The 27,971-nt window shown below is 35.6% G+C and overlaps 1 protein-coding gene across 4 annotated transcripts in view; it reads left to right on the top strand.

Annotated features, from left to right (window-relative positions):
• Positions 1-27,971, top strand: part of SESTD1 (SEC14 and spectrin domain containing 1) — a 115,333-nt gene that overhangs the window by 70,297 nt on the left and 17,065 nt on the right. For all 4 annotated transcript variants that reach the window (XM_046658166.1, XM_046658168.1, XM_046658169.1 and 1 more), the window contains 8 exons: positions 2,727-2,840; positions 3,959-4,056; positions 6,643-6,698; positions 9,467-9,678; positions 18,992-19,114; positions 25,159-25,353; positions 25,872-25,986; positions 27,378-27,537. In XM_046658166.1, the coding sequence (XP_046514122.1) occupies positions 2,727-2,840; positions 3,959-4,056; positions 6,643-6,698; positions 9,467-9,678; positions 18,992-19,114; positions 25,159-25,353; positions 25,872-25,986; positions 27,378-27,537 (1,073 nt within the window). The remainder of the gene's footprint in view (positions 1-2,726; positions 2,841-3,958; positions 4,057-6,642; positions 6,699-9,466; positions 9,679-18,991; positions 19,115-25,158; positions 25,354-25,871; positions 25,987-27,377; positions 27,538-27,971) is intronic.

Genomic DNA, 27,971 nt, shown 5'->3' with positions numbered 1-27,971 from the left:
TAAAGGTACTTCATATTGTACAATACGTCATTTATTATTCTTATTGATAGCAAATCGTTACATTTTTGGCCAGTGGAAGCCTTTTCAGGACCTTTGGGCACAACCGTAGCAGTCTTTGATGGTTTTCCTGATATGTGGATGGGAAGATGCTCCAAGCTCATCACGTGTATTTCCAGCCCCAGACCTGGAATAGGGCATTTCTCCGGGGACCCTTGATTCCTTTTAGTGGGGAATGGTATTTGGAGATAATTTGAATGCTAGCAGTGTGCTTTTCTACAGAATTGGTCATTATTTCTAAGTGTTTCAGTGGACAGAACTAGAAAATTTATGTATGTGAGTATGTGTGTTTTTATTTGAAGATGAAATACATCATGAGTTTAAACTGTTACTTCCAATTCAAATTGAAGACCAAAAGGGTAACTTTTTCCCTCTCACTTCTTCTTTCCCAAGAATTCCATTTTCTCAAGGACATCAGGGATGGCAGAATTGGAATATCCCATCTTAATCATTTGCTTTCTTCCTCATCAAGTAATCTCAGAATAGCAATACTATAACTACCAGTAACAGTATGATTTCTGAAAATGGAAAGAATCTAGTGATCCACTTCACTTCATTGATTATAAGTGTACTGTTTCTTCTTATGTCAGTTTTGATAAATTACAATTTTTATAGGAATTTGTCCATTTATTCTAAATTAGCATAATTATTGGCACAAGATTGTCCTGTGTCCATATTATCTCTTAAACCACTGCTATCAAATGTAGTCGTGTTCTTTAGTTCTTACTATTATTTGTTTGTGCCTTTTCTTCTTCTTGCTTTATCTTATCAGAAATTTGTTGATTTCATTTTAGTCTTTTCAAGGAACAGCGTTTTCAAATTTTATTTTTTATTTTTTTATTTTTTTGAGGAAGATTAGCCCTGAGCCAACATCTGCTGCCAGTCCTCCTCTTTTTGCTGAGGAAGACTGGCCCTGAGCTAACATCCATGCCCATCTTCCTCTACTTTATATGTGGGATGCCTGCCACAGCATGGCTTGCCAAGCGGTGCCTTGTCTGTACCCGGAATCCGAACCGGCAAACCCAGGGCCGCCAAAGCAGAATGTCTGAGCTTAACTGCTGTGCCACCAGGCCGGCCCCAGGAATAACTTTTAGCTGTATTAATTCCTTAATTTCTTACCTCCTTTCTGTTTTCTTTGGATTTATTCCATTGTTTCCTCCTTTTCCCACCCCCCAACTTTTTCGGTATGTCCTGTAGCTCATTATTCACCAGACTTTCTTTTCTAATAGAAACATTTAAGGCTCTTAATTTCTATTTAATGTATTGTTATCTATAGCAATTTGTTATAAACTCTAATTATGATAGGATCCATTGGATCCATTTTTATCTGATAGTTTTATGAACTTTTGATACCATGTTTTTGGTATCTTCCTAAGGATGATTTTTACTGCTTTTAGCAAAACAGTTTTCAATCTTGGTCATTTGCTCTCATTTATTGTTTACATTATAACTTCAAGTATACTGTGGCTGTATCTAGTTTAGCATATTGGGTGTTTTCTTTTCCTTTTTTCTTTCTCTGGTAGTTCCTCCACAAGTCCTCCTTATTTGTTTTTCTTTTTTTTTTGGAGTTAGATTTATTGAGATATAATTTACCTGCAGTAAAATTCATCTCTTTTAGCTTACAGTTTTATGAGATTTGACAAACATAGTCATAAATCCTTCACCACAGTCAAGATATAGAAGAGTCCCATCATCCCCAAAATTGGCTCGTGCCATCTTGTGTCGCTCCTTCCAGCCTTCTCTCTGGTGCCTCGCTCTCTTCACTTTCAGGCTAGTTGGTTTCTCTGTGACCTCAGCTCTCTGAGGAGTTCCAGAAAAGTTTTAATTTTGTGGGTTATCTGGCCTTTGTTGTTGTTAGAGTGGCAATAGTGCTCTTCCCAGCTGGACACATTTTTCTTATCAAGCCATTTTTTTTTGGTAAATTCAAACCTACATGTATCATTTTTGCATTAACACTACCATTTGAATATCTGTGCCACAGTTGTATTTTCTTTTATAGTCATGTATATCTTCACTGAAATTTTATTTAGCTCTACAATGGTCTCTTAGGTCTTTCTATGATTTGTATTTGAAATCTTTTAAAGTTTAGAGTTAAAAGATTATCATTTTAATATCTAAATTTCAAGTTTATGAATTCTCTGACCTTCTCCCCACTTTTTAGTTCTGATTTTCAAATTAAATATTAGTATAAGTTATTCTGAGTTTTACTCTACTATTAGAGGACATTTTGTTAATATATAATCAAAGGAATGTTAGAGAAACTTTGTGTAATTTTTTGATTGTCATATTTATTATTCAGTTGTGCATATCATTTTAGTGTACCTAGCTAGTTTTAAGGCCATATGAAATTCTTTGCTGAATGCGTCATTGTATTAAAGAAATTGATTTTTATTACCAAGAAATTATTAATCTTGATAAAATTTGGAAACTATTTCAACCGAGCTGCTAATATCTCTTGTTTTTTAAAATGTGGTATTATAAATGTTTTACGATAGCTTATTTCCAGCAGATATCCACTTCATTGATTTTAAATGCTGTTTTAATTAAATAAATGGTAATATATCATGTTAGAAACAATATTGCATATTTAACCTGATTTTACCTCCTCATTACTTTAATGGACATTAACAGTGGCTTGCTAAATGTTTCTTTTCTTTTTACTTTCATAGGTTATTTTAGTGTCTGCCAATAAGTTGACTCGTTATATAGAACCATGCCAGTTAACAGAAGATTTTGGTGGGAGTCTCACCTATGATCACATGGATTGGTTAAATAAGAGGCTGGTTGGTATATTACAATGAGATAAAATGTTATTACGTATAAATAAGACATTTTGATTATAATTTTAATCGACTAAAATGTGGATTGTTTTCCTTTTTACAAAAATGAAGTAGTATAGTGTATGATGCTCTAAGGCAAATACTCTGAAGTCAGACACTCAAGTATTGGCTATTACTTTTGTCATTAGTAGCAGTATTACTGCTAGTCCAAGTTGTAAATCTTTTAAGAGAATAACAGAGTAGCATAATATCTTGAGAGGTAATCTAGTTGATGCACCAGTTTCAGAGAGGATATTTAAACATCATCTCTGAAGTTGAAGAGCAGTTTGACAGGTTAAGATTTTCCTTTCTGAAAAATGTATCTTCTTTGTCAGATCAGACTTCTGAAATCTGCTACTCTGTATAATCTGACATTGTTTAATCAAATTGCTGGAGACTGAAAGAACAAATTTCACATGAACTCACTTTAGATAATATGCTAATTTTTTTGAAGAGTGGTGAACTTTTGGTTATTTCAGAATGGATGAGCAATTCTGTTTCCACTGTATTTGAACAATGATATCAGACAAATGAGTGTCCACTTTATTACTTACGTTTAAACAGACTTGCCCAAATCCCTTTTTAGAAATATTTTAATAAATCATGTTAGAATTATAACTAATATATTTTTATGCTACATGCTTGTGTGTAAAACTCTATCACATGCAACCAGTGTGGAGTGGTGATAGAATGACATAAAGAAATGTTCTATAACTGGTAGAGGGTTAGAACTGGTCTAAAAACATTCTTGTAGTTAAAACTGTTATTGGTGCAGATGTTTCTCAAAGAAACACAGGAATAAAGATAAAGTTGGCTGAATGAAGAATAAAGATAAATTCTTAATGTATTTAAACTTTAAAAATTTAAAAATTATCCGTTGAAACTATTTATTGTTTTAGGAAGCGATTTTGTCTTCTCTCGTGTACACTGTTGTGCTCTGGTGCTTGAATTGTACTAAGTGACTCCCAGAGAGGGAAAGGGAATTCTGCCTCGCTGATTCTATTGCTCTTAACCGAAAATCCTTATGTACATATTAACTTTTAAGATTATCCTTAATATGTTAATAAAATCTCATATTGTAGGTTTTTGAGAAGTTTACAAAGGAATCTACGTCATTATTAGATGAACTTGCTTTGATTAACAATGGAAGTGATAAAGGAAATCAGCAAGAGAAAGAAAGGTAGGTGACTAGTTCATCTAATTTTACTCTTGCACAGCTATGATTAATCTGATAAAAGACATCTCTATTGTTAATGCAAGCTAAAAGAATTAAGGTGAGCAAGTCTCCATTCAGTCAAACTTGACATACAAAATTGAATTAAAGTCATTTTTTAATTTGTGAGATATTGATTTGAATCAGAATTTCTTTATAAAAGACTTTTTTTGGTACATTTACCTTTTTCTGACATTGTGTAAAATATTCATTTACAAGGACATGTTTTCAAAATGAAACAATTTTCTACCTTAGAGTTCTACTTCGCTTGTAAAGATACGGAAAAGGTTGCAGCTTGAAGGAAAATTATTATAACCTTTTTAAAATACGTTAGCACTTAAATGCCTAGCTTGTAGAACTCCTCTTGTCCTTATAAAATATGTGATATTCATGAGTTCAATTTGGAGAATTTAGTGTTTTATGACACTGGATGAAGTAATTATTCAGTTGTATTACCTAAATGTGACTACTAGATTGATCCTTTTAACAGATTTCCGTTAAATTTTACAACTTTATCAGTTTCATGTTTCTGTTGGTAGGCCAAGTCCCTCTTTCCAGGTAAAAAGCACTTTAGGAAGCGAATTAACCCTTTCTGGTCTCTCAATAACAAAGTAGTCACTAGAACAATAATTTTTCATTAGGAAATTTGAAAGAATTAGCACTCATCCTTGTCTATGTCTTTTGAATCTGACCTTAAAAGTACAGTGAGGGGATTAGGTTAAGGTGGTCAGAAGGTAAGGTATAAACTTCTAGTTATAAGATAAATAAGTACTAGGATGTAATGTACAGCATGATGACTATAGTTAATACTCTTGTATGGTATATTTGAAAGTAGTGAAAGTAAATTTCATCACAAGGGAAAAAACCCATCTTTTTTCTTTCTCTTTTTTTAATATCTATATGAGATGATGGATGGTTAACTAAACAAATTATTGTGGTAGCTATAGTATGTATGACATTGTACTCAAATCATATTGTACCTTAAAGTTATGGAGGACTTTATGTCAATTATATCTCAATAAAACGGGAAAAATAAAATGGAACCTTGATAAAATGCAACTTGGTATTCTGTGAATACACATATAGTCACATATCAATTAAATGAGCTAATAAAGTAAAGAGGGATATGATAAGGTCATAGTGTAACACCAAATCTTGATTAAAACCGAGTAAAAATGTGAAAACAAATAGTTTAAATGTAAATCTAGTTAAAGTTACAACAAACGTTTAGGAACATAACTATCCTATAGATGCTATATAAATATGGAAAACGTTAAAAAATTTACATATAAGTAAATATGGGGGTGTGTATCTTTGTAGATATCACATACACTTATATGCTATGGTTTAGGAATTGAAAATATTACATAAGTTACGTGACAAAAATTAACTGAACCTCTTGGTTTCTGAGTAGTCCAGCAGAGTAGGTTTGATGTTTCTTAAAGTCACGTTCCTTGGGAGAGACATCCTAAACCTGTAGAATATGAATTCATGGTCATAGAGTTTAATGCTGTTCACTGTGTGTTACCCTCTGTAAGAATGACTCTGGACATTTAAAGATTACTTCTGATAAAGCATTGCGGTAAAGAAACTGTTTAATTGCTTCCTAAGAACTTCTATACTTAGATGCCAATAGGACCCCTTTTTCTCCATCTAATAATATTTTGATCAGTATTTTGGGAAACACTTTGGGAAATGCTGGCTTGTATGCCTGCATGAAGTATCAGATAAAGTCTTGTATTTGCCATCCCTCCCCATGGAACTCAAGTGTTAATTGTTTAGGCTCTTTTAAACCTCAGATGATAACGTCCCTTCTCTTGCAAATTTTCATCACCTTCTTAATGTCAATTCTCAGGAAGCATTTAGGCCACTCAGAGGTGAGGGCCTAGATCAATTGACAAGAGTGAAAGATTTAGAGCAAGACCTGTCAGTTACAGCAGCATGGATGATCCTAGGCTTTGATTTGCTGTACCCTCTTTCCTTTGTCTTCTACTTCCCATATGTGTTTATGAAAATAAAGGCCGTAGTCCAACTGCAAAAGAAGCATAATTAGTACAGGGAAGAGAGTACAGCTGCTACAGGACTTGCATACACGTGCGCGCAGACACACGAATATCAGAGAATACTTGCAGCTCTCAGAGGCTTGCTGTAGAGACGTAAACTTTTGATTGGAGGATGGCTGCATGCATTTTCAATGTTTATTTTCTGGGTTCTTATATAGTTACAAATTTCATTTTGAAACAGATATCCAGTGGAAAAATACTGAAGTGGATTTCTTTGATATATTTGAAATGATATTATAGTTAATAATAATAAACTATTTTTTCAAGCAGTATATTTTGTAATTTATCATATAGATATTTCTTTGGCTACTAGTATTTAATTATCTCTGATGGACTTCCTAATGCTTAAGAGAAATTAGCGTGGTAGAATAGTATTCTTCAGATTTTCATACTTGTGTGCCCCTCTTTTGATATGTATATATAAAGAATTTTCTTAAGTTATGTGGATAGAAGTATAACTTTTAAAAATTGCTCTTTTGACGCTTTCCAGGTCTGTAGATTTAAACTTTCTTCCATCGCTTGATCCTGAAACAGTTCTTCAGACAGGTAAGACCAAAAAAATGTATTTATCAGTGATAATCATAATCCAGTAATCATAATCCAATCAATATGATGTCCAATATATGATTGGTTTATGAAATAAGCATTGATTGAGCAAGCATTACTTGTTAGAAACTTGAGGGGAAGTTTTTCAAACTGCTCTTTGATTTAGCCTAACAGTGTGTTAATGTACTCTACAATATAAAACAAAATATTAATAATGATAAACTCTCTCTCCCTTGAAATACTTGGATTTATTTCTTTATCTGTGAAATGGAGATAAAAATTTCTATTTCATTGGGTTGCTATGAGGATTATTGATTACTCTTTATGTTCTAGCATTGTATTTTTATGTATTTTCGTATTTCATTCTCCTAACAACCTCTTAAGATAATTAGTATTATTTTCTCTGTTTTGTACGTGAGGAAGCCAAGGCGTAGCGATATAAAACACTTGCTCAAGATCGAGTGACTATCAAGATCTGTCACCACAGCACTAAAAACAGGCCTAAATCCGAAGCCACAGGCTGTACTGTTTTACAGTCATCTGTGGAAGACCCCTTAGCACCTTGCGGTGGCCTTGCACATGGTGCGTGTTCAGTGCTGCACAGTGTGTATATTCCAGCCCAAATATCTCAGGTCGTGGTTTCACAAATTCTGGGAAAACACATTGGAATTCTTTTAAATGAAAATACCTTAATTTCTAATGTATTTTTCTAATAATAGCTCATAATTCTGATCCCACTGTGTACCAGGCACTGTTCTGAGCCCTTTCCATGTGTGAACTCATTTATCATTTACCACATCCCAGTGAAGTAAGTGCAGTTATCATCCTGATTTTAAGATGGGGAAGGGAAGGCATAAAAGGGTTCGGTAACTTATGCAGGTTACACAACTAGTAATGCTAGAGTTGGGACTTGAACCAAGGCAGTTTGATTTCAAAAGATGGTCTTTGAAATCGTTTTATGGTGCTCCTTCTCTAATGGAAATGGTATCCATGAGGAAAACATTAAGGGTAACAGTTGTGAAAGTAGAAAAAAAGGAATGTGTTCCTATTTTAATGACTTTTATGAATATATACACACACACCTGTTGTGTATATATATATAGACTTTGCATGTCTTTAAAATAGATGTTCTTCCAATTATAAAATATAATGAAGACTGAAGAAATAAATTCTTTGTATATCTTCATTGTAATTGATTTAGTTGTCCTAAGTTTTATCAGTATGATACAGATTTTATTTCCTTAGAGAGCAAAGAAATAATTGTAATCTCTGAATTCCTGCATGTTTAGAAGGTATATTGCATTACATTTAAAACTTAATTCCATGTTTAAATTTAATGTTTTGAAAGCTGCTTAAGCCACTGAATTAAGAAACTTTTTAAATTTGTAATTCAAAATTAATTTTATATGCCAGTAAGTCCTTTTTTATATGCTATTAACTCTTAAAGTAGAGAGAGAGAGTATAAAATAGAGAGGTTTAGAACAATCTTGGATATTTTTTAGAAACTGGAAATAACTCCAAATCATAATAAAAATTCTGTTTCTGTATATTGAAAGCCATTTAAATTTAGAGCATTTTCCTGAATAAATATGAAGAGAAGAAAATTTAAATATCTGCATATTTTTTGGTCCCTAAATAATAATTGGAATAATATCCTGGAAAAACAATTTGCAACTTATTCACTTTTAAAATTGTTAATACACTTACAGCTTTAGATGTTGCACATTCTGCAATTTTAATTTCTCATGCATGAGTGGATTTTCTATTTATTGCTGTCATTGAATAACATTGGATGCATTTCTTACACTAGTATGGGCCCTCATGATTCACAGTTAATATGTTTTAGAGATTCCTATGAATAGAGATTATTTAGATATTATTTTGTAGCAGTAATAATAAGACCTTCTTCCTTTAATCCTACATTTGTTAGACTGTCAGTTTATCTTTTAGGTGCTGTGATTAAGGCTATGGATAAATACTGAAATCCTACAGCATATTGCTCACTATTGATTAGTACCATGAGACAGAACATACTAATTAGGACCATCAGACAGAAATCTCAGTGTCATTGTGCTTTACAGCGAAAGAAGATTGGTTGGCACAGTATCTTGAGTAATGGGGACAAGAATATGATAAATAGATATAGAAAATATATATACACCATATATACTATATATTTATTATATAGTATAGCGTATATAGTATATTAATTTATGATACAGCATATAATTATGCTATGTAGTATATGTACACATGTATGCGTACATGCAGTTTTTTTATTTATCTCTATATAAATTTAAACACTGCATTTCAGTGCAGGCATACCTCAGAGATATTACGGGTTGGGTTCCAGACCACTGCAGTAAAGGAAATACTGCAATGAAGCATGTCACACAAATTTTTTGGTTTCCCAGTGCATGTAAAAGTTATGTTTACAGTATACCATAGTTTAAGTGTGCAATAGCATTATGTTTTAAAAAAGTTTACATACTTTAATTAAAAAATACATTATTGCTAAAAAACGCTAACTTTCATCTGAGCCTTCAGCCACTTGGAATCTTTTTGCTGGTGGAGGATCTTGTAAAAAATGCAGTATCTGCAAAGAGCAATAAAGTGAAGTGCAGTAAAGTGAGGTATGCCTGTCCGTATGACCTGGTAGGTAGGTAGGTAGTCATATAGGAAGATGGATTCTAAAAAGAAGGGACTAGAATTGAGAAGAATTGTATTTCTTTATGGATATTAATTATAAGTATCTTTCATTCATAAAGGGCATGAATTGTTATCCGAATTACAGCAGCGTCGATTTAACGGCTCAGATGGAGGAGTCTCGTGGTCTCCTATGGACGATGAACTACTTGCACAGCCACAGGTTATGAAATTATTAGATTCACTGCGAGAGCAATATACCCGCTACCAGGAAGTTTGCAGGCAACGTAGCAAGCGTACACAGTTAGAAGAGATTCAGCAGAAGGTCATGCAGGTAGGTGTCTGATCTGAATATGTTTAACTCTTTTTGATTCTAAATGTTGGGGTTTTTAAAAAATAATTTCTACTCTGTAACTGATTTTATACTAAGCGTTATTTACACAATATAGAGAACCTTAGACATATTAGACCATTTTTAATTATCTCTATTTTTTACAAGCAGTATTTCCATTAAAATTATTTCTACAGTGATGGCATTGAGCATTTACCTCACTCTATCAGAATGAACTTCAAAAATAACTAGTTGTTGGAAATATCTGTCTTCTCAGTGTATGCTTACAATAAATAACATTGATATTTGATTTATTCTTAATTTCTAATAACTTGTTAGGTTTTTTTTTTGTTAATTTGGGCATTATGAAGAGTTTTTCTATCCTAGCAAAATAATAACACGAATATAAGTAATTACAATATTAAATTTCATTATTTTATGATACTGATAGAAAACTTTAAATTTATTTAATACATATGAATTTTTACTTCCTTTTAAACTGAATTTTTATAAGAAAAGTAGGCTAAAAATACTAAAAATAAATACTAAGGAAGACATCTCTTATTTAGACTACATTCTGGATTTTCATCTGTTGAGTGATTGAGAAATCAATCTTAAATATTTTATTTTAAAAATGCAGATGAGAAATGTCTCAATGTTTTTATCTAGGTTCATTCATTCATTAGATAAGTGTTTATTAAGTGCTTGTTATATAGAAGACATTCTGCTAGGTTTTTGACAGGATATAAAGGTAGACGTGGTTTTTGCTAACATTCAGCCTCAAGAGAGGAAGTGTTAAGTGTGTCTAGGCCGTGACTGAAGTGCCCTGGACATTTATAGAAGCAGTTATTCCTCTGGTTGCAGGTGATCTAGGAAGACTTGGTGGAGGAGGTAGCACTTGAGCTTGTCCTCCAATAATGTATAAGATTTCCCTAGAAGGTGCCTTGTGAAAGGAGAATTGGTGTTTTGTGAAGGAGAAAGAAGAGTGTGAGTAAGCACTAGCAGCATGAAATTCCAAGCTCTGTTGAGTAAGAAGGAAGCAGTAGGCACCATGGAGAGTTTCTGGCTTTTGAGTCATAGAACATGGCCAGTGAGCATGATATGAATCCCACTTCCTCCACTTATTTACTGTGTGATCATGGTAACATTATTTACTCACCTGAGCCTCCATCTGACTTCTGTCTTCCTTGTTACCCTTCCTCTCTTTCTTTCCCTTCCTTCCTGTTTTATTAACTAAAACAGGGGTAACAACACCCCTTTGAAAGGTTTATTGAAAGAACCCAGCACTTGATTAATGGGAGCTATTATATTTGTTTTCATTGAAGTAGACTCTCGTCTAGAAGTCTAGTTCAGTTGTTGGCAGACTGTAAATGTTTTGGCTTTGTGGACCATGCAGTTTTTCTTGCAGCTATGGCTGTTTAACTCTGCCATTGTAATGCTTAGATATTATGTAAACAAATGTATGTGACTGTGTTCCAATAAAACTTTATTTACAAAAACAAGTAGTAAGCCAAAATTGGCCTGCAGGCTATTGTTTGCTGACCCCTGACTGGAGCATCAGGGTGTCATGGGGAAAAAGTCTTGAAAGGAAGGAAGGAATTGGATCATGGAAGATCTTGAATTCCAAACAAAAGGATTTAGGCTTTATCTCATCATAACCACATATAAACTGAAGACTTCTGAGCATATGTTAACTATGTATAACTTCTTCTATGTAATATATTTGTAAGTTAAAAGATAGCTTGTATTAAACCCAGGTAAGCTTTAGCCAAGTAGCTTGAGAGTATCTTTGAAAACCATAAAGATGGAATAGCATAGTGGTATACAAATCACCCAGATAATCTACTTCCAAGTTGTTTATCTTGGGAAGGAAGTATAACGTCTCCATGCCCTACCTTCCTTCTTAGTAAAATGAGAATAACAAGAACAATAATAATACTTAATAGGGCTGTTACAAGGATTAATGAAGATAATTTTTATAAAATGTTTAGTGCTTGGCACATAATGAGTTTTCTGTTACTGTTGTCTATTATTTGCTCATTCAAAAAATGAGTATCTATAATGGTGTGTCATTATGCTAGGTGGAATATAATGGTAAGAAAAATTGACAAGGTTCCCACTCTTATGGTGCATGATTACATAATTACACAAATAGTTGTAAAATTGCAACCATGCCTACTCCCCAGAAGGAGAGTAGTGAGAGTAAGGATGAGAAAAAAGAAATCAGAGATGAATCATTTTTCTGGCTTGCAAGATTTGATGGATGGTGGTGTTAGCCAGTTAGGGAACACTGAACAGCATTTGAGTTTAAATGTGAGTGGAAAGGGGTGTGGAGAATCATGAGTTTGGTTTTAGACATGTTGAATTTGAGGTGACTTGGAGATATCTAAGAGAAGATACAGAAGGGTTGTCCCGAACAGGTCCAGAAATCAGAGAAGTCTGGGTTTGTGACATATTTGTTTGTAATCTGTGAATGAATGGTGATTAAAAGCATTGATGTGGATGAGAATTGGCCAAGGAAAGAGCTGAGAGTAGGTTAGAAGAGGGCTTTTTAACTGAGCTTTGAGAAACTCCAGCATTTAATGACAAGATAGAGGAGCGTACTTCTGAAAAGAAGTCAGTGGAGGATTGACCAGACATGAAGGAGAAAAGTGCGAAGAGTTCTGTGTTGTGGAAGCCAAGGGAAGAAAGCATTTCAGAGAAGGAGTTGGGAACCTTGTCGAATGCTACTGAAAGACTGAATAAGAGAGAGACTTAACATGTCCATTAGAATGCACAAGATCAAGGTCATTGGTGATCCTAGGGCATGGAGTGGCAGGGCCAGAAGCTCACTGGAGTGAATTCAGGAATTGAGAGTGAAGTGTGGTGAAGGAGACACTGAATATAGACTACCCTTTGAGAATTTTGTCTCTGAAGGAAAGATGAGAAATAGAGCAGTGCCTACGAGTGGTAGAAGAGAGGTTGTATTCATTTAGTAGGGCTGCTGTAACAAAGTACTACAGACTAGGGGGCTTAAACAACAGAAATTTAGTTTCTCACAGTTCTGGAGACCAGAAGTCCAAGGTCAAGGTGTTGGCAGAGTTGATTCCTTCCGAGGGCAGTGAGGGAGGGATCTGTTCTGGGCCTCTCTCCTTGGCTTCTCGATGCCCACCTTCTCCCTTTGTCCTCCCGTCATCTTCCTTCTGTATTTGTCTGTGTCCAGATTTCCTCTCCTTTTGAGGATAGCAGTCATCTTAGGTTAGGGCCAACCCTAATACCCTCATTTTAATTTCATTGCCTCTTTAAAGACCTTATCTTTAAATAAACATGGTTACATTCTGAAGTACTGAGGGAACTTCAGCATATGGATTTTGTGGGGGGACACAGTTTAGCCCACATCAAGGTTCAAGTGTAGATTTCTTCTTTAATAATATGAAAAACTGTAAGAAGTTTAAAGGTTAGTGGGAAGTATCTGTTTGGAGGGAGGGATTGAATATACAAGAGAGAAAATATAATTAATACTATCAAGTTCCTGACCAGGTGAAGTGAATGGACTCCAAAGCACAATGGAAGGGGTTAGGTTTGGAATGGAAGAGGGAGAACTCCTCCTTTGTAACAGGAGGAGGGAGGGGTGGGATGAATCCAGAGGTGCCTCCACATATTAGTCAGGCATCAGGAAGATGGAGGAGTTCCTGTGTGTGTGCGAGTTTTTGTGTAAAGTCAGAGACAAAGGTCGTCTGTGGGGTGGGGCAGGTTTGGAGGCAGGGTAGAGGTGTGGTGGTTGAAGAGAATTAGAGGTTTGAATGGAGTGAAGATGATTCAGAATTTCCTTTGTGGGGATTGGAAAAGTGAAATTACCCTAGAAAGGTAGTTGTATTTTTAGGTAGTGTTGATCTTGAACTTATAGTGGAAACTTTCTGGCCTGTTGTGTGAGCCTCTCAATTCATAGCTGGTCGTTGAGGTGCAGGCACAGAGAAAGAACACGGGTGATGGGATTCATCCAGCATTTGTGCTTTGCTACATGGGATCAATAGGTATGATAAAAAGACAGAGGGGCAAGGGGGTTAATGTATTGGCAAAGGCGTTTTTGAAATGATGGACCAGCTCAGTTGGATAAAGAAGAAAGAAACTAGAGAAGCAGATGATAATGAAGATATTTATAATGATGGTGACGATGGTAATGAGATTATTGTTAAAAACAAATAAACTTTATTACAGTTCAATTTTCTTTATGAGCATTACTCATGAATTGGTTAGAACACTAATATTCATCATGGAATGGTTCCTGCACTGTTTTTCACAGTTCACATTTTAGGGAAAGATGTATTTCCCTTGCCAAAACGATTACCTAAATTTGGCTATATAGTAACATATATTGATCATGTCAGCATACACAGAACATAAACTATACTGTCTTCAGTCCTGCAAATTTGGGGAAAATGAAAAAGATTTTTTGTATATATAAAAATAAAATTGACTGTCTCTGCTTATGTTAAATTAGTAAAAATTGAATTTTTCAAATTTCTTCTTCTGTTGACTTACTGCTAAAAACATAATGAAAGAGAAATCTATAGCTTTAATAAATAAACTATATAAGTAATGATGATTATAGTTATCAGTCATTTATTCCCCACAGTTCAGATCGGTAGCATTAGACGTCTTGTTGGTACGCAGACCATGCTGCTGCTGCTGCATTTGGACCTTAGATTTCACGTGCTTCTGGGTAGGAGACATAGCACTTCAATGAAATATGCGATCATTATTCTCATCATTTATTGTGGCAGTAATTACTGTTGGCATTGCAGATGTTATTTCTAGAATCATCCATGAGCTTTTCTTCCTTTGTAGAAAGGAACCATAGATGCAAAATAGGATATACTCTGAGTTGCATAAGTGTACAGCTGGAGGCTATGTTCCCAGTTCCCCAGATTCTTTCTCTGGGTTAAATGCTTGACATTTGTTTGACATGCCCCTCTGCCTGGTTTGACCTCACATACTTCCAGATATTCTCTTGTGCTCTCTTTAGAAATCAGCCTGGTCAGGAAAGAATGGTGGATAGTCACAGGCATTTTTGGCCTCTGCAAATATTTGTCACCTTAGATTTTAAGAGCACATCTCCAAGGTTATCCTGTGCATGTAAATGTAACCATTTGAGGGGTCATATTGATATGGATTGGGCATGGAACAGTTTTTGCAGTAAATTAATATTCAGATTGACTGAGCAAGATGTCTTGATTGAAATTAAATTTTATAACCTAGTTTGACAAACCACCATCATTAATGCATTTAAATAGACTTGTTTACTGGGGCGTCAACCTCAATTTGCATCATTTTCACTAGAAATAGTCGTACATTTACTGTGTCTACATTACTGATGTTGCATACTAAGGGAAGTTACTTTCAGCATACATTAAAACTATATGTGCACTTGACCACGTGACTGGTTTTTTGTGCCAAGGAGGTGTCTTTGCATAATTTAAAATTTATTTTCAAATGTATCGTTCTTCAAAAGTTTCATGAATTGTTTTTCCCCAGTTATCATGATTTCTATTAACCTACTGCTTTTATTTCTAGAGTAGTCTAAAATCAAAGTTTAATGTTGTCTTAGGTTTTTAAAAATAATATATCCACTATTAATTAGTTAAAAATTTTTGAGATGCTTTCATTCCACCCGTATTTTTTAGAATTCAGATATTTCTAGTGAAATAATTATATTAATCATTTAAAATACTTAAAAGCCACTTTGTATCTGTTTCTATATCCATATTCATAATACATAATAATAAATGAGAAGCAGTTAAGTCCCAAAAAGGAAATGGAAGATTGTTTCAAAATGTTTACATAAACTTCCTTAAAACTTACTCTCTTTATTTCCTTTTTTAAAAAGTGTTGAGGGCTGGCCCGGTGGCACAGCGGTTAAGTGCGCACCTTCCGCTTCGGCAGCCTGGGGTTTGCTGGTTTGGATCTCAGGTGCAGACACAGCACCCCTTGGCAAACCATGCTGTGGTAGGCATTTCACGTATAAAGTAGAGGAAGATGGGCACAGATGTTAGCTCAGAGCCAGTCTTCCTCAGCAAAAAGTGGAGGATTGGTAGCAGATGTTAGCTGAGGGCTAATATTCCTCAAAAAAAAAAAAAAAAAACTGTTGAATAATGGGGCTGACCCAGAGAGGTAGTGGTTAAGTTCGCGTGCTCTGCTTTGGTGACCCTGGGTTCAGAGGTTCATAACCTGGCCACAGAACTAGCACTGCTCATCGAGCCATGCTGTGGCAGTGTCCCACATAAAATGGAGGAAGATTGGCACAGATGTTAGCTCAGGGCCAATCTTCCTCAAGCGGAAAAAGGAATATTGGCAACAGATGTAGGCTCAGGGCCAATCTTCCTCCCTCCTTCCCCACCCCTACAAAAGTGTTGAGTAAAACAGTTCAGAGACTTGCTTAAGAAACACAGGACTCTTACTGTAAAATGCAGATGTGAGACCAACTTTATAAAGAGTGAATAGACAGAAGGAGCTAGGGTTTTTTTCTTCAGAACAAGTGAGGAAAGCAAACAGGCTAACAATTATTAGTATCATCTGCTGTGCTAAGTGTCTTACATATAAGGACTGGTATAATCCTGACAACAGTCCTGTACGGTAAGTAACATTAACACCATTTTAAAGATGATGGGCCAAAGTCTTTCAACTAGTAGGAGCAGAGCCAAAATTCAGACCCACTAGTAGGAGTAGAGCCAGAATTCAGAATTGACTCATGCCTAGTGCTTTCTCCAGACGTAACAGCTTATCTGACTCTGCTGTGAAAGAATGATACTTTCCACAGGCCAACAGAGAGAGACAAGATCCTAGTACCTTGCTCCTCCAAAGACAGCTCGTACAAAAGATTAAAGCACAAAAGTGGAGATGTTGAGGAACAAAGCATTGCATTCTAAAGAACAGCTGACAACAGGGGTTTGCAGATGAACTTAGGTCTCTGAAAACAAGAGTTTAGCAAAGAAAGTTATAGCACAAGGCTATTCCAGTGAGTCAAAAATAATATTTTGACTTTTTTTGGTTTTGAGTTTTTGCTCTCTAGTATTAAAATCTTATAAAGAGAAGGTGGAAGCCAAGAATATATTAATATTTAAAATACTAGGACATAAATGGGCAAAAAACATGAAGAGATAAATCACGAAGATCATATACTTTTAGTAAGCAAACATTTGCAATTTATTCAATCTCACTAATATTTAAAATATGACTGGAGAGATTTCTATTTTTTCAGTTGGCAGAAGTATTTTAAAAGCAGTAGTCAGTTTGTATACCTTGCAAAGGTTATTCTCAGTTAAAACTTTCATTACTTGGCTGTTTAAAATAGAAAAGTGTTTTAGACAGCAATTTTATAGTGTATGCTAACAGCCATTAACGTTATATCATCATTGAACCCAAGATCTCAATTAAAAATCTTTCCTAGGAAAGCAGTGCAGAATTTCAGGGAAAAAATGGTATATATAACTGCTACATATATGTGTTCATCTTAGAATTACTTAGAATTAGTGGAAATTTTAAGTAATTCGTACCAACAATAGAGAATTGGAGTCTTGAAAGCAGGCATAACAGTTATTTGAGGTAGTACATGATTTACTTAGCTCCCAATAAAGATGGGTGGGTTGGTTGGTTCCTTTTGGACAGACGGGAGGGAGGGAGGAAGGCAGGCAGGCGGGGAGGTTGGCCTTCTTCAAAAAGAGGTTTGAAGCCATTGAAAATTATAATAGCTACAGCCACGTGGAAAATCATGATAGTATTGTAGCGTGATGTTAAGTGAAAAACACAGAATAGAAATTACTTGTACTCTCTGAGAATTGGCTATAGCACTTAAATCTGGAGTAACATCTGAAGATGCAATGCGTATGAAAAATTAATGGAAATATATATGTTTTTTCTCTATGATGTGGTACTTTTAGATAATTACTAAAAACTACATGAACTGTCTGATTTTAAAATGAATATCTTTTCACCTGGTAGTAACAGAAATGCACTATGGGTCTGTGATGCTCTGTTATAAAGTTCTAAGGTAAGCCTGTCTGTCCACTGGTTCTATAATATTATGCTGCAGAGACACCCTCATTCCCTTCTTGGGAGCTATCCTAAGTTTAGATTTAGGGCATAACTGTACATCTGTTGTTGAATTCTTTATTCTAGTTTAGTAACATGTAAAGGTTGATAATACTGTTTTTTCTCTTAAAATTACTTCACTCTGTCTATGTAGTTTTAGAGTGTATGTGTCTGTGGGTAAAGAGTTAACGAACCCTTTCTCCTTCTGCATGAGAATTTGATCTTTGCTTAACTATCTAGCTTTGTTCCCCTGAAAACCTGATAAAAATTGGAATGTCAACTGTTACTGGACAACATTGCTTATAGTAAAAATTATTCTAGGTATGGATTCTGAGACCTGTTAATACTTGATGGAAGGCATGACTTTGGGCATCCTTGAGTTCAGTGACTTTTATAATGAGCACGGCTCCTGTGGGGTAGGAGGTTTTGATGCCAGAATGTCTCCCACATCTGTCTTTGTGGCTTTCATCTCCTTACACCTGAACTGTTGGGCTGCTTCAGGGACTCAGCAGAAGAGAAACACCCAGTGCTGCTGTTCTGGCAAACTAGTCCCCACCCTACATCCTTCTCAGTAGACTTGGTGCTAATGGGACTTCAGCTGGCCTTGTGGGGCTGGATGTTTAGTTGATCCTAAGAAGATCCCTAGAGGGTATTGTAGAAGTATAATTCTACAGTTAGTTTTTAATTTTCTTTTCAAAGTGAGAAAAATACCGTTTTAACTTTATATTAATCAGTTAATTCATTCAGTTTTATCAATGCTTTGGGAAGAACATTCGTCAGGACACGTGGATTTTAGTCTTAGTTTATAATAATGGTTTATGTTACCTTGGGCAAGTCATTTAATCTCCCGAAACTCAGTTTTCTTAAGTGTTAGATGAGAAATTTGACCAATGTCATTTCTGATGTCCCTTCCAACTCTAAATCCTACAGTTCTCTGATTTTCTTGTCATTGTAAGTTAATTTTTAACCTTCTTTTTTAGGAGCTTTCCGGATTTCTTGTAGCCTGCAGGTGATCAGATAACCGAAAGCCTAAGGTGCTATAGTGTGCCTTCTTTCAGATTTAGGTTTTGGAAAAGTTGTCACGTTGTAGCTGTGTGGTTCCGAAAGAAACATCTACTGCCTGTACAATAGAATTTGAAGAATTTAAATTAAAAATACTTGTGGAACTTTGGAAGGGGAAAACTAATTAGAATGAAAGTTTGAAAAGCATTGGATTATTTTAATATTTCATCTCAACTTCCCTTTATAGGTTGTGAACTGGCTTGAAGGGCCCGGATCAGAACAACTGAGAGCACAGTGGGGCATTGGAGACTCCATTCGGGCTTCCCAAGCCCTCCAGCAGAAGCATGAGGAGATCGAGAGCCAGCATAGTGTGAGGGCCTTTTTCCTCTGCACGTTACAGTGCTCTTGTCAATGTGCATAATGAGTAGCATGTGTGGTACTAAGTGATAAGTTGCTGTAAACTTTGGTACAGAGGCATAAAGTACAGGATGTTTAATGTTCAGAGGCCATGAAGTACCTTTTGACCTCTTAGTACATATTCCTTAGAAGTTTGGTTTTGGTTTGGTCTCCAATACAGTTTAATTATATATATATATTTTTTTTTCCTGAGGAAGATTCATCCTGAGCTAACATCTGTGCCAGTCTTCCTCTACTTTGTATGTGGGATGCTGCCACAGCATGGCCGCTGACGAGCGGTGTAGGTCCACGCCCAGGAACTGAACCTAGGCTGCTGAAGCAGAGTGTGCTGGACTCAAACATTAGGCCACAGGGCTGGCCCCTAATTATATATTTTTATAGAAACACAATTTGTGTGAAATTTAAAAAACTACAGTGACAGAAGAGTGATAGTATAAAAACAGAACCTTCATCTGTAGTCCTGAGACAGAACCTGATTGTTCAGTTCTCGGAAGGAGGCCTGTCCCTGCTTTGTTGAGAGCAAACAGTACACTTAGTGCCTGAGAGTAATTCCAGAATTGTTGTGTTAATCACAGCTGAGGGAGACTGAGTGCACAGGGTGCGGGATATCTTTCCATTCTTTGTGCATCTAGAGGTTTGCATTGGTGCCAGTCAAGGGGATAATCAAATCACAGTTATGAAATTGGGAAATAGATTAATCCGTAGGCAGATTATACATCATAATTGTTCAAGAGGGCTTAAAATTTAACAACTTGTTATATGGAGGAAATTGATACATGTTAAGCTCCTGCTATGTTAGAGTTAACTCTTCATTATTGAGAAAGTGGTCATCCAGTTTGTGGATCAATTAGCTCACCTCTTTTTTCCCCCAAGTCATATTACTTCTTATGGTAATTTTAAATAGATTGACTAGAAAATTGGAAAAGTAAAACTCTAATCCATTAATTTGTCTCCCTAGATTGTCTTAAAAAATTGATCAGTTTCCACACACACACACACACACACACACACACACACACACACACACACGTAGTATCCACCATACACATAATATGAGGAATAAAACATCTTCCCCATGAATAGGTAATGAAAGAAGCCAGCACCCTCCCCCCCAAAATGTAACTCCAGATGATCAGATACACTGATTGGATTTATGTATTAATTGAAAAAAAAAATCATGTGTTCAAGGGTGAATATAACATACATCCTGACTTCTAGGATATAAATGGACAACAGTAGAAAACTGGAAAAAAAGTTGTTCAATTATAATGTTAAACTCTGGTCCCAGCTGAGATTTAAAGATCGTCTGACATCTGATATTTTTCTTTACCCTTCAGTTTCCCCAGTTGAAATGGTAATTAAAAGTTGGATAGTATTAGTAAATGTATATATTAATGAATATATACATATAAATGAAATTAAAGGATAAATATTGAATATTCTTTTCTCAGGAGTAAATTTGAATTGTTGACCAGATGTTATTTGCTCTTTACTAGAGATGTATTTTAACAATATCTGACATTATTTTCCTTTTTAATACGTACCATTCTGTTTAGTTTCCTTAATGTTGTTTTCTTTATAATATTCCACAAATCAGCTTTAATAATCAGCAATACTGGTAGATAAAATACACAGTGTATCCTATAGGAGTTGTAATCTAGCTGAGAGAATAATATATAAGCAAGAGGTATCACAACATTTGGACTCATCTGAAGATAGTATGTACACTATCTCTGCAATTTTCCTAATTAGTACTTGTAAGAGACTTAAAAATGAAATCCCGTAATGGAAAAATCAGTGTATTTTATACATTTCACAGGTTCCAACATAACGGTTTTTCCTTTTATGGTAAAAAATATATATATATATATTGAATAATTTGTTTTTAACATATAACCCCTGTTCTTGAGGTTATAATCTTTTAATTCTCTTGATGCTTTTTAAATAACTTAGTGCTGTTGTTATTTTGACATAGACTGTGATTTATTTGAACCCTGTGGGTTTTTCTGGAGCCTCTTACTATAGTGTAACTATATTCTATAATTTGTTCCCTTTTTAGTTCTTGAAAACAGTATTTGCTGTAGAACATTCTAGACTTCATCTAGAGGATCTAGTTGTGAAAGTATCCCAGAAGTCCTTTAAGTAAAGATACATAATATGTGAGAATTTAAAGACAAGATTTATCTATATTTTATTATTTTTGAAAGATGTCAATTGGAATAATGAAGTTCTCAAAAGGAATTAAAAAGTATATTTTATGTTGCATATAGTATGGATGAAATTACAAATGGTATATGTAGAGATTCCTGTGTTCAGATGTTTGTTTTTGTATTTTTATGAAATTTATAAAGTTTTAAAATCAAAGAAACAAGTTGGCCCTTTCCATGTGCTTAAGTTTACTTATAACGTGAAATCAATATAAAATTTCAGAACTTTTGATTTGGGAAAAATCTTATAATTCTAATACCATCACCTTATTTTATACATGAAGAAATTGGGAGATTACATTTTTTGATCAATGGGTCACTGACTAAGGTTAAAACACCAATCTCTGATACTCAGATGAGATCTCCCACCCCAGGGAAAGCTACTAAATTTCATGAAAATCCTTAAGATACAGCATTTTTTTTTCATTCCTTATGCTTAATACTTGAGGACATATGCACATAGCACTGACGACCGCTTTCATAGACCTGGTGCCCAAAGAAAAGAAACATTGATGGCTTAACATGGATCTCATTTCTTGAAATGATGTGTGATTTCTGGGATTTGTTTCAAAATTGGGAGGTGGGAACAGACTGCACAAGAGGGTACATGAAACAGGATTGGCCATGAGTTGGTAGTTATTGAAGATGGATGGTACACGGGGTTTCATTCTGTCTACTTCTGAATAGATTTGAAATTTTCCATTCTAAAAGGTTTACAGGAGCGAATTACACTCTTTTGACCAATAGGTGGCACTGCATTTTCACCTTGAGAATAGATTGTTTGATGCAGGATGAGTATATTAGCTTATGATGTTTAAGAATACTCTAATTTTTTATTAAAAGCTTTCTTTTCTCTTTGTAAGTAAAAGTCAACACTTTAAAGCATGTATTGGAATTGTTCAGGTCTTAGAAATTATGATGACAAATTTCTAGTATATTGATTGCTTAATAGGGGTACAATTTGGAAAAACTTTTAACAAACCATTCTGTATTAAAGCACTCTGTCAAGACTTAAATTTTAGATTCTTCCTAAAAGCATAATTCAAAAATAAAGCTAAAAATAAGCCTAAATTTATTAGGATATTCAATACTAATATATGGAAAATGAAAATTCTAATATGTAGTTCTTTGTCAAAGAGTATCAATAAGAAGTTTCTTTAGTTTTTGAATACTAGCTAAGCACAACAGAAAAGATATTAAGTATATTAAAATTATTATAGTAACTTAAAATAGATTTTAAAGTATTTTAGTTCAATAATAAATCTTAGTTTTATGGATGGAGGTAGGTGGGTGGTAGAAAAAGCACATGGTAGGAACGTGCAGAAGCATCCCTAAAGCTGCTTATTAGGATTCTCTTAGTAATCCACCATCCTACAGTGCTGACGCCTTGTCTCCAAAGAGAATAATTGTGTATTATGTGATTTTGGCCCCCAAAAAGGAATTTGAAGTTTATTTTAAATGTTATGTGAAATCATTGGAGAGATTTTTGAGCAGAGAATTGATTTACGTTTTTAAAAGATCACTGGCTGTTGTATGGAGAATAGGGAGTAGGGACAATGAAATAGGAAGGCAGGAGGCTAATAAAACGGAGGCAGTAGAAGTGATGAGAAGTTGTTAGGTTCATGAGGTTGAGCCAGCAAGACTTGCTCTTGGAGGAATCAGGCGTTTGGCCTAAGCAACTATGAAGATGGCGAAGACTGGGAGAGAAGCAGGTTGGGAGGCTGGAGAATCAGTATCTTTAGGGGCAGGTTAAGTTTTAGATACCTAGTAGTCATCCAAATGAAGAAAGCTAGTAGAGAGTTGGGTATCAGTACCTGGGGTCAAAGGGAGGAGTCAAGGTTGAGGATATTAATCTGGGAATTATCAGCCTGTAGATGTTATTTAAAGGCGTGGGACTAGATGAAATCATCCAAGCCTGAGGAGTATTAGAAGAAAAGAGCCCTTGGAAAGCTGAACCCTGGGTCACTCCTAAATTTAGAGGGCAAGAAGAGAAAGGAGAACCAGCAGAGGAGGCCAAAAAGGAGATATTGTGTTTCAGGAAACATAAGAAAAAGCTATTTCAAGGAGGATGAACTGGTCACCCTTGTCAAATGTAACTGAGAAGTCCAATAAGATGAAGACTGAGAATTTGATCAGAGTGGGATGGACAAAATCCTGATGAGAGTGGATTAAAAAGAGAATAGGAAATGAGAAGATAAAGTGAATGTAAGAGAACTCCTTTAAGGGAGATTTGTTTATTGATTGAGGTTTAATTTATATATAGTAAAATGCACATATCTAAGTGTATATTTTGTTTTTTAATATAAGGTACTATATAGCTTATTTGCTGATGGAAATAATCCAGTTGAACAGGATGAATTGATGATGGGAGAGAAGATAATTGCAAGAACAAAGCCTTATATAGGTAACAAAAGATGGAATAACACACAAGTGAAGCAGTAGGCCATAGACGCAGGGACGGTTCATCCGTTATTTTAGCAGGAAGGGCAAAGCAAAGGCCTGTTGAAGCCGGGAAGGCCGTAGATTTGTCAGTGAGAAGATGAGAAGAGAGCTCTCTTCTGATTGCTTCCTAGTGAATTAAGAAGTTAGATTTTTGGCTGAGAGTGAAGCAGTGAAAAGGGAGTTGAAGATTTAAGGGATGAAAAAAATCCATAAATAATCATGAGAATGGGAAAGTGAATTGACTAGAGAAATGTAGTAGGATTACTGAAGGCCCATTTGAGGTTAACTCATAACTTTAAAAAACCACCTGTCCGCATAGTTGTTTTTATCCAGCCGTGGTCAGCTACTCTGGTCTAGGTACACAATAGGCAGAGAAACCAGGTCTCAGGTTTTGATAGGTGAATCTGCTGGAAGGAGGGAGAGCAGGGCGTGAGTGTGGATTGTGGCCCAGGTGGTGGTTAGAGCTTCTGACCAAGGATGTGAGGCTATGCTATGTATATAGGATATGAGGGCATGAGGCTCCTGAGTGCTGGGCAGCAAAACATGCAGAGGTCACTGGATTGGTGGGCCTCCTGGGGTGGTAGGAGTGACCATGCTGAAGGATGTCAATTGAGAGTCAGTAGCTGGTGGTCAGAGAATGGGATTCTTGAAATTAAGATTTTGGGGCTGCTTCATAGTATATGATAATGGCAACATTTTATGTCTGTTGGAGTAGGTAGCTGAGGTGGGGTGAGGACGAGATAGTTGGAAGTGAGGGAGGGAATCAAGGAACTGAGAATTCAGAGTGTTGGGTGGGTGTCTATGTCATGGAAGTCTGAAAGAAGGCTGGCAGTGAGATGAAGGAATGGTCTCTGCCGAGCTCCATGGATGAGGGCATGCAATAGGAAAGGGTGGAAGGATGTCATCTGACAGCGTGTACCTCAAAGGAGATGCAGTTTTCAAGAGAAGAAATGGCCTGGAAATAGTAATGAGCAATGAGGCAGCCATCTCCCCAACCTCCAGGCTTGTGATATATAGGCTGTGGAAACAAAAACAGCAGTTATTTAGGAGGGCTGCGGGCTGACTGTTCTCTGAGGGTGGCTTGGGTTCATGCAGAACAAGAAAAAGAAGGGAAAATTTCGAGGCCAGAATGAGGCTGTAAGAGGTTTTACTGTTGGCAGGAGCAAGTTCCAGGGACCACAATGGAAGGGTTTGGCGCATGGGAACTTCTTGTCTTCAATTTAAATAATCTTGCCTTAGAAAATTCTCATATATGTTACTTAGTTTATCTGGGGAAATTATAAAATATAATACAGTTCTTTGGGAACTAATTTGACCCTTAATTTACTTTACAACATCTCTATTGCAGGAATGGTTTGCAGTATATGTGGAGCTTAATCAGCAAATTGCAGCACTCTTAAATGCCGGGGATGAGGAAGATCTGGTGGAACTGAAGTCGCTGCAACAACAACTTAGCGATGTTTGTTATCGACAGGCCAGTCAGCTGGAATTTAGGCAGAATCTCTTACAAGCAGCTCTTGAATTTCATGGTGTTGCCCAAGATGTAAGTGTCTACTCGGATTGCTTGCTTTTCTTCAAATTATCTGAACACTTATCTGCACATAATTTTTGCAGGTTTGCATGTCTCCTAATTATTTTTCTGGAACAGTAAAATAATTTACTGGTGGGGGAAATGAGATAAAATTTCTTGATTTTTAAAAAAATGTTTAAGTCATTCTGCATGCAACTAAACCTTTTTTTTGTCTAAATGGAATGTCCCAACCTGGCAGATAAGTGTCATTTTGATTATTTCTCCATGTTTATAACATAGATTGAAATGGACGTTTCCATGCTCTTTTATGTCCTCCTGGCGTGGTTGCACATCTTCGTCTTCCTGCTGCATGCGTCTGTGTTCTGTCTTTCAGATAACATGTATTCTAATTAGTCGTCCTTGTCTTTTAACAGCATAGTCTTTTTCAACTATAATTGTGGTAACCTCATTAGCTATAAACCTCATTAATCATTAAACACTTTAGATACTGATTCCATCAGGGTTATCTCTTTGGTGTCCCTCTGCTTTAGTTGTCTCAGCAGTTGGATGGCCTGTTAGGGATGTTGTGCGTAGATGTAGCACCAGCTGATGGAGCCTCGATTCAGCAAACTTTAAAACTGCTTGAAGAGAAGCTGAAAAGTGTTGGTAAGCAGATTTTAAAAATGCGGAAACATAAGCGTTCTTTTTTAAAAAATATCGTTACTATGGTTAGACAAGTCAACTTATACTGAACTAATTATAATTGTTTACAGGGAATGCAGGAAGAATTAGTATAAAAAGGGCACTCTTCCTGCATTGAGCCCTTAGCCGTTCTTGTTTCCCCAGCCATATCCACGGGTGCTGTGTCTTGCATATACTAGGAACAGTTACTTGTAGTGCATGCATAGACTGTAATTAGCTGTGAAGTGTTCTGTGGTGAACCCTGTATGCCCAAGACTGTGTTTTATGCAATGATTTTTGTTGTTGCTATATCCTAACCTTGTGAAAAAATAGTTGGTTTGGTTCTGTGCATTTGTTTCTCCAAACTGGGAATATTGCCAAGGTTGCATACTCTCCAAGGGGAGGATGGTCCAATTTTACTAAGCTGGTTCTCTAACTTGCCACCAGTGCCTTTTAAATTTTACTACAATAGGAATACAGGGAATTTCCCTCGGTCGAGGCTGGAGAGGTAGATAGTGGATGTAAAAATGGGAAGGGGGCTTGTATTGAGTGGGACAGGAGGCCAAAGGGGAATGGAGGAAAGGAAGCAGAAACTTAAGGGAGAGATTGAGTAAAAAATGGTGACACATGATTGCACCGAATTAATTACTGAAAAGGACTTGAGGGAATGGGTTTGGAAAATCATATTTGTATTGGCCTTTACCTGCTTGTAGCCTTTGTTATTTTAACAGATGATATGCATAGTACATATTTAGTATTTAAATACCAAATGAAATTTATTTCAAAATGTCAGAAGTTTTCTTGAGCCATACTTTTCGTTTAAAAAAGGAAAAAGAATTCTTGTATACTTACGTGATTTGAAGTATTGTAAACATATCCTAAGTGTTGCTTCCTTGGGTGTAAACTGGACAGTGCCTGTGCCCAAAATGTTCAGCATCTTTTTATAGTGATAGTATGTTGCTGGAGAGTTTTGAAGTCTTGCAACTCTTATACATTTTTTTGAACAAGGTATTTGCCTTGTTCTCCTAAAAACTGGACTACATAAAAGCAGAAAGGAAAAAAATTGAAAAATCTTACTCATCAAAATAGAAATTCTCACACTTTGTTCCTGCTTTCAGTTTTGAAAAGTACTTATTATCTATGGAAAGTCACCTTTTGGAAATTCTCTTTAGGGAGAATTTGGCATGATAGGGAGCCCCCAGTTTGAGGCACGTTTAAAGGGGTTTTTTTGCTTGAAATGTTCAGAGGACTCCATCCCAAATGTACAAAGCTGTTACACTTGGAATCCAAGTACAGTATCTGCTGAGAGGACTTACTTGAGGGAGGGAAAGCACCTCCATTGTTTCAGAGATTAAATCTAGTAACTTTTCTTTTAGATGTAGGATTGCAAGGTTTGCGTGAAAAAGGTCAAGGTCTTCTGGATCAGATCTCCAATCAGGCATCCTGGGCCTATGGAAAAGATGTAACCATTGAAAATAAAGAAAATGTGGACCACATACAAGGAGTGATGGAAGATATGCAGCTTAGGAAACAAAGGCAAAGTTTGATCGTTAATGCTAATTTTTGCTAAGACAATATTAATTAAAATAAAAAGAGTGATATAATTTATATTTTCCATACAAAGTAAAAGTTCTTACCTGTTATATATTGGGTGTTTAGTAGGTTTGGTGAATGTAATAATTACCATATATAATTGTACTAACAAATAATGACAATGTGTTCAGTTAATGGGTACCTTTCCCCTTTTTTAAGGAGTAGTAAAAATTTCAGTTACACTGATGTATTTCATATTCCATATCCTCAGCATAGCTATGACTCTTCTGTCTTTTAAGATAACCCTTTTTGGAGAATTTTGCTTTTCCTTTCATTTGGTTTAGAGTTGCTATTAAAGCTGTCATCTACATTGATTTGTTTCTTCATCTAAACTTCATATTCACAAATTGTTGCACATCCATTGTTCTCATATTTAC

This window comes from Equus quagga, chromosome 4 (genome assembly GCF_021613505.1).
Source record: "Equus quagga isolate Etosha38 chromosome 4, UCLA_HA_Equagga_1.0, whole genome shotgun sequence".
Taxonomy (NCBI): Eukaryota; Metazoa; Chordata; class Mammalia; order Perissodactyla; family Equidae; genus Equus; species Equus quagga.
This window is presented reverse-complemented; position numbering and strand designations above follow the sequence as displayed.